At 34.7% G+C, this 8,029-nt stretch overlaps 1 protein-coding gene across 1 annotated transcript; it reads right to left on the bottom strand.

Annotated features, from left to right (window-relative positions):
- Positions 1 to 387: 387 nt before the first annotated feature.
- Positions 388 to 4,367, bottom strand: LOC131029395 (uncharacterized). The gene is made up of 2 exons (XM_057959860.2): positions 4,253 to 4,367; positions 388 to 1,121 (listed from the first exon to the last, which is right to left on the bottom strand). The coding sequence occupies exons 1-2, from the start codon at positions 4,365 to 4,367 to the stop codon at positions 388 to 390; spliced, it is 849 nt and encodes a 282-aa protein (XP_057815843.2).
- Positions 4,368 to 8,029: the final 3,662 nt, after the last annotated feature.

The raw sequence follows: 8,029 nt of genomic DNA, 5'->3' as shown, positions 1-8,029 counted from the left end.
AGCAGTACTTTCATTGGGTTCAAGTTAGGAGATCCCCTCAACAAAACTGTCTGCAACAGGAGCAGACTGTTGCTACGAAATAGCGTTTGGAGTAGACTCAGCAAGAGCAACCCTTTGCTACAATACAAGAGCAACATGAGATGAAGCATCAAGGCTAGAAGAGGCCACACCAAAAGCGACCGGGGGGCGAGCAAAGGCCACATTAGTTGTCAAAGCCACAACGTCATCCCATGAGGGGTCCTCATCCGCATGTGAGGAGACAACATCATTAGAATCAAAAGCCGCAATAGTTAAATGGTCAACAGTAGCGTCTTTCCACCAAGTAGCAACACCTTTATGGCGAGAGAGAGAACAATCCAAAGAGAAATGACTTGTTAAGAAGCATCTTCAACAGCGAAAGGGTAGGCCCTCATAATCCAATAATTGAGTCCAAGGTCTATCCCCAACCATGAGGACCACATCCCCCAAGAGTGGCAAAGAGATATCAATATCAATTAAAATACGAGCAAAGGTAGAGTGACCCATGGAGGGCTTGGCATCATTGATCTTCAAGAATCGACCAATAGTGTTACCAATGGCCTCGTAGCAAGAGTGCTCCCAAAAACGAAGGGGAAGGTTGGGAAGATGCACCCAAACCGGACACACGTAAAGTGATTCGGTAAGAGGGTTGAAAGGAGTCCAGAGCTTGACCAAGAGAGAATTGAATCCCCAAGCCCACAGCTTACCCAACGCCAAGGCATGATCATCAAGAGAAGCAAAGGAAGCAATGAAGAAACCCTTAGCATAGGGAAAAAGCTCAATGCAACCAGCAACCAAAGGTTTGTAAGAATTACTCACCCAACGATGGAGGTCAGGGAGAGAAGGCCATAACCCAATAAATCTGCAAACCAAACCACAAAGTTGGTAGAAGCCAATGTTATCTATCACATCTTGCCGACAAACCACCACTGGGGAAGTATTGGCAGAAGAGAGGGGACAAGGTTTCTCATTGGGAGGAAGAGCAGCAATAGCCAGACGAGCAAAGCTACTTACTCCAGTAGAAGGTCCAGGAACCCCAGCACCAAAAGAGGCCCTAACGGTAGCATCTGGCCCACCCACCAAAGGAGCCAATGAGGGAGCCCCTTTCGAACAAGAGCCAGTAGCAAAGACAATAGCAACAGTCGCAAGCCATGAAGGGAAGGAGGGGTCGAGAGGCTCTCAACAATTGTAGTTGCAGAGCTGTTGGCAACTCGGGGCATAACTGTTGGGAGCAAAGCCAATAGGAGCAGGAGCTTCATTTCAAATCTTGTCTATTGGAGTTTGATAGCCTTGTTGCATTATTTAACCTGGGCGTAAACTATTTAACAAAAAATGTATGTATTAGACTTGGAGCCATTTCCCTTTTATTATTGCTCATGTTACCCTTTTGTTGATTTAATGTAATGGTTTTACCTCATGAACCCTTAAACATGTAGCCTATAAAGGGAATTGAGTTTTGATTCTTGACTAATTTCTCTTAAAAGATTATGGAATTGTGGCACCTAACGTAAAGGTTGCATAAGGATATTAGGACTTTTAGTACATCTTCTTAGATTGCAACTACTAATGATTCAAGATTCTATGAAGTTATAACCAACTTAAAAGTTAGAAGATAAATTTAATAGATTTTTTTTTAATTAAAATTGTTAGAGATAATGAATACAAGAAATTTGTGAAAATATATGCATATTAAGTTTTTGCTTCGTAGATTGGGTAAACACTTTTGATCTGTAGCTATGAAATAGTGAGGCCACAAACAGGGGACCTCGTCCCCAATAGAAACACTAAAAAACAACACCGTAGTGGGGTTTAAATCTTGATGGCAATAACAACAAAACTTAACCATCACACTATGCCAATACTGACATGCTTATTGAGTAGGCATTACCATGGTTGTATCAAGAATTTTTATTAAATCTTTAAAAAAAGAAAAAAAATCAAGTGACATCATGTGTCAAAAATAAGGATTCAATGAAAATTGAACATGGATAGATAATAAATAAAAGAAGGGAATTAAAGACCATTGGTGTAAAACTAGAATAACTATGTTATAATAATCCTTGATTGTGAATTGTGTCTATGACATTTCAAGCATGAGAAATCTAATCGTAATCAAGAAATGAAGGGAAAGTGGTCATCATACGGAACAAAATTTTAAGTAGGTAATGAGGGTGTGTATGTCATTGCAAAAGTTAGTTAAGAATCTATTTGAGTGGTGCATATTATGTGAACACTAATAAATGTTGCATTCTCTTTGTGAACCATGTGAAATTTGCTTTAAGATCACTTTGTAGGGTACATAAGAGGCAATGGTCATGACATTTCAAATGCATGATGATTAACCTTGAAATATGCTTAAGAAAAGTAATGCATGTTAATAGATGGTAAAAAAGTGTCACCTTTTTCGATGTGTCTCACTGATCATTGTAATATCATCTATTTCTAAATTGCAAGTATTCTCATTAATATGTGGGTGTTTCATTAGGTTGTCTTGTTAGTGGCTCATGCTTCCACTAATTTACTCTAATGGTTGTCATATTGCTACATAACATGTGATATTGGAGTTATAAGACAAAAAAAAAGCTACAGATATTTTAGAAATGATTTTGTGGTTAAGAACCCTAATTCACCTACTCATCCTATGTGACTTATGATGAGCCCTACAATATTGTGGTGTACAAAAATGATGGGACTTGTGATGATTAAGTTCTTTTTTTGCAATTTCTTATTGTTGAATAATTGTATTCTAATTCTCTTATGTGGGCTATTTAGCCTCTTCCTTGAAATATTTTATAATACTTAAAAAAAAATTACAAGTGAAATTTCATTAACCAATGAGTCTTTTGACATTTTTTTAGACATTTTTATAATCTTTTTATCTTTAATGGTTCTTGCTTTTATTGTTGCAAAATCATTTATTGGTTGGTTACTCTAATTCTATGATGTCAACCCAAGAATTGATAGTGTTTCTTCTTCTAGTTTTATGTATAATTATTATGCTTAAATTATATACTATCATACCTAGGGGGGATACTTGATAGGTCATATGTGGAGTAGGTGACTAGGGTGATTTCACTATGATAATTGAAGATTGTGAATGAGACCAATATACAACAATCATACATATAATATCAAAAATTGCATACCCTTGCAATTTCATACTATATTTTGTCCCCACTTTAACATTTACTCCTTAGTGTGTTTATAGGCTCATTTTGGCCCTTGTATTAGTCATTTTATCTTCATGTTATGAAGGCTTTATCTTTAATGTTCATTTTTTGTGTGAATTGTTATTGTAGTTGTGTTAGCCTTGTATTTTTCCTATGTTACATTTTCTCTAGAGCTCAAACCATTTGGAAAATAATACTAGGTGTAGATGTTTGTGCAATGCACTAGTGTCTCACAACAATTTGTTATTTTTTGGTCATTTATTTGCATTTACCACCTATCACCTTCCTAAAAATATAACACTCGACAAAACAAATAGATCAATATTATCCTTGTTCCTCTTTCTATTTATCCCTTCTTCCATGAGCTCCCTATCTTTCTCAAAGTGCTACCACAAATTATGATATTATTGAGTAGCTCTACAATTCCATCCAAGATTTATCTTTGGAAAATCATTCGAACTTATTTTGCATATCATGCGATGATTTAATAATCTTTGCATGAGATCCTTGTATAATCTTTTGCTAACATGAATAAGATAGGTTTTTTACTTTATTGCACTTACAAAAATACTTTTGATGACTTTTCATCAATTTGAACTCCCTTATATAGAACTTTAGAAATAATATGGTGTTCTTGTGATTATTGTTTTTATAAAGTCAAATGGGATTAAGAGAACCCTTATTGATAGTTATTTGTCTTAATATCTAGAATTTAAATCTCCTTAATTATATAAATATTTATGCTTCTCCTATTTCTTTGTCAAATCATATCATAAGAAGTTTTGATAGTGTGGATTGCTTGACTCTAGGCATTATGTTAGGCCTCATTACATTACCTTTTGAAGTTCATGTCATGCTAGGAATTTTTCCTTGTAGGTGTCTTCTAGGTAGACCATGGATTCATGCCATGGGCGTAATTCCATCTAACCTACATTGGTCTTTCAAATTTACTAAATATCAAGGTGAATTGAATACAATCAAGGTAAGCCTTAACACCTTTTAACATCATCAATAGACTAAATCAAGCCATATGAAGCCTTTCTATTCTCTTCATAAATTTGTACTTTCTCCAACATCAAATTTTGAAACACCATCATCACCCTTTGTTGCCAATGATGTTCCTTCTATTTCTAATGCACGTCTAGGTGATGATTGAGGCTCCTTAAAATTCAGCCTCATGGGCCTAGTGAATATAAGGTTGAGCTTTCTAATTTCAATATGTTCAATAAGACTACATATTATCATACTAGAATTGATCCATCTTTTAATTTAAATTTTGTTACTTCTAAAACATATGGATGTGCATCTCATTTAATCAAGTCCAATGATGTTTATTCTTCTCTTTTTGATTTGGAGACATGTTATAGCACTAGATTCAAAATTATTTTTTAAACATGTATAAAAAAGAAAAAGTCTAAGGCCCAAGGAACAAGGATTTAAATTCCTTGTGGAGCCTAGACTACACTTTTCAACATTGACTTAAGTTAGTATCCTTCTCTATCTACATCCCCCTCTCTTGTATAATGTTTCTTCGATCACTTCTTTCTAAAAGTTGAACCTTTCTCTACAATAGAAAGGGTTGCTTCCTAATCTATCCACTTGTTCTCTTCTGTATGAAAATGAGTGGATCTTTCCAAGACTCCTAAAATCTCACTTAATAACTCTTCCTCCTACACACAAGAAATTTCCTAAACACACTCGACCAACATATTCTTGTGCATATCATTGAATGCTCAGCCATTTCGCTAATGAATATCAAGCCTTGAATGATAAAATCCAATAGCTTCTTGACATAGACAATATTACTGTTTATCTTGATGCAATTGTATCTTCTTTCAATGATGCGTGAATTTAGAATTGCCTTCATTTATTTTATTTTTTTCCTCTATTTTTCACGAGACTATTGTATTGCTACCTATGATGCAACACTTGTAGCTTTCTTTCTTTACTTGTTTCCATTCATGGTGGTACAATCTCATGTGCAACCATACTTTATTTATGGTGGCAACACATTATTCTTTGTCATGGTTGTCCTCACCTACTTTTGGTGGGGCATGGACAACTTGTTCTAGGGGTGTGCATTCTTCCTAAGGATCCTACTCTTCTTTCTTCCCCTTTACGTCAACTCAAAATATTCACATATTATTTAGTTGGGGGAAATGTATTTTGCTTATATGTGCACCCATACATGCACCTTGCACTATTGATATGCCATTTGCAATATTAGCAACATATGAGCCACCTATCACAACACAACTTGCTAGCCCATGTACTCTTCATGTGTCCTACCTTGGTAGTTGATGAGCTACCTATCATAATCCAACTTTTTAGTTTGTGCGCTTTATATGGCCTACTTTTTATAGCCATGGTTGCATAGCATAACATAATTTTCGATCTTGTGAACCATGAAAGTATTGTGATTTGTATGATTCCTAGTGACTGATCAAACAAGCACCCAAGTCGTGTACTCTCATTTGTATTCATTACTTCCCCATGTATCTATATGCATTGACTCCTTGAAGCAATTGATTGACTCATTGCATGCTTCCCTGTGTGTAAGAATTCCTATATTTTGATCTCTTTTGTTTTCATTGTATTTTGGGTACAATGTAAATATTGAGACACCTTTAACATTGAGATCTCTTTTATTTTGATGACCCAAATTTTTATTTATTTATTGATATTTGTTCTTTCCTTTGTGTGTGTTATTTATGTTTCGATTGATATTTGTAATATTCTAACAATAGCTTTGCAAGTTTATGCTTACTGCAACTGTTATCTTTTGCAGGTTTTTTTGTCTAATGTATTTGTTTTGTAGATTCTCAACCTCAGGGCATCTTTCCTTCTTTTGAAGAGCTTTCTACATCCTATATAATATCCTTTTGGGCTCAATGATGTGTTTTCTTTTTTGTATTTCCTTTATTTACTTTTACATTTGTATTCATGTAGTGTCATTATCCCATTGAAGTGGGGAGAAATATGAAGTAAAAAATTGCATACCCTTGCAATTTCATGTTATGTTTTGTTCTCTCTTTGTTGTCCATTTCTTTGTGTTTCTAGACTCCTTTTCAACCTTCCATTAGCCTTTTTTGTCCCATGGTGTGAACGCATTGTCTACTAGTGTCATTTCTTATGCAAGTTAATGGTGTAGTTGTGTTATCCTAGTGTTTCTTGCGTTCCTTTTTTTCTAGAGCTCCAACTATCTAGACACTAGTGCTAAACATGAATGTTCGTGACACGTTAATGTCTTGTGATAGTTTCTCATATGGTGACCATACATAAGTATCTTATTAGTTTCCATTGTCCTAGGTCAATAGTTACAACTTCTAATGAATATAAATACCTTGTTAGCATCTTCCTCTTGCCTTTGGATTTGTTTTAATCTCTATCATTCATTAACTCTCTCTTAGCTCTCTTGGAACACCATATCTTGCTAGAACTCTCCTTTGGTTTTGGTTCCTCCATGTGATCCCACCAACATTTTTACTACAATCTTATTGTGACATTATAAAACACTCTTATCTTCTTCAATATTTAAAAGGTCACATTGTTCTTGTTTATTGCTATTGTATTTTCTATTCTTTCTATTGTTCTTGGGGCTCTCTTGGTGTGCCCCTCAGAACCTTGGGACCCTCACATCCCTTCTTTGTCTTTCATTCTAGTTTATAGTATTTGCATAATCACAACTCTAACCATTCTTAGAAACACTTGCAATAGGAGCACCCACACACAATATTTTATTTTTTCTATCTAAGCTATTATGGAGGTAGAAATACCAAAGTAGAGGATTAACCTAGAACCAAACCTCCAACCAACTCCAATTAATTTTCTCTCTTCTTTATGCTTGCAGGTACTTTGAGAACACTCAACCACATAAATATTTGGGAGTTCTTTATTATTTATCAGTTCACTTCAATATATTTGGCGGTGACATAAAATAGTTGGCTTTAAAGTGCTAAGAATTTCAAATTTCAAGGTTTCACTCTGTGTACACCTGGGTTTTACTTCATTTTCTGTTAAACTAGCAATTGCACCAAAAGAAGGTGCAATGGTTATGCCTATAGTAAAATATCATCTGAAAAATCGGAAAATGTAATAATTAATCTAAAGATTATTAACAACATAATTAATTTGCACTAATGAGCATGACCAAACTAAATAAAAAGATATTACATAATTAATTTTAACTAAAACCTCTTATAGAATGTTGTCGTCTTCATTCCACTTTCTCAAGAATATTGTTTTGGCTTATCACCATCAACTTTTTGCCTTTTCCAATGTACTGTCTGAGCCAGCAGCGGATCTCATCCGTCAAACTATTTCTATGCATTAATTATTTTGATAGAGTGATATTATCGTAGGAAGAGACTGTCTTAATGATTCTAGTTTGTTATGTCTAGGCGTGCAATAATAAGAGGTATGCAGTCAAGGCTGTGCTGTTTGCTCTAGAAGCAAAGAATCAAGGAAAGATTATCTACCACCCATAGCGTCAGGCAATACATTGGGAGAGACCATAATGTTTCTTTGATGTGTTTATCATTAAAAATAGCAAATCATTATACCAAGACTATTACGTCCTAGAGAAATGTCATAGTTATTTCTCTAATGTTTCCATATTAATGCTACATGGGATTAGAATGTCATAGATATTTCTCTACTGTTTCCATATTAATGCTACATGGGATTAGAATATACAATTTTTGTGAACAACTAGACTTCATTTTCAATTACAATTCCAATTTATAACACTTTACCAGACGTAACACTCCAGCAAAAATCTGAACATTGTATACAACGTGCATGGCATAGGAGTAGACACCAACAGTCATTGTTATATTAAC

Source organism: Cryptomeria japonica, chromosome 6 (genome assembly GCF_030272615.1).
Source record: "Cryptomeria japonica chromosome 6, Sugi_1.0, whole genome shotgun sequence".
In the NCBI taxonomy this organism is placed as follows: Eukaryota; Viridiplantae; Streptophyta; class Pinopsida; order Cupressales; family Cupressaceae; genus Cryptomeria; species Cryptomeria japonica.
The sequence above is the reverse complement of the archived record's forward strand: the minus strand, read 5'-3'. Positions and strand labels throughout refer to the sequence as shown.

Coding starts and splice junctions, on each gene's coding strand:
- LOC131029395 (XM_057959860.2), bottom strand. CDS start 4,367: ATGAGGCTGAATTTTAAGGAGCCTCAATCATCACCTAGACGTGCATTA. Junction 1,122..4,252: donor AAAATTTGATGTTGGAGAAA/GTACAAATTTAT, acceptor CTTGTTCGAAAG/GGGCTCCCTCATTGGCTCCT.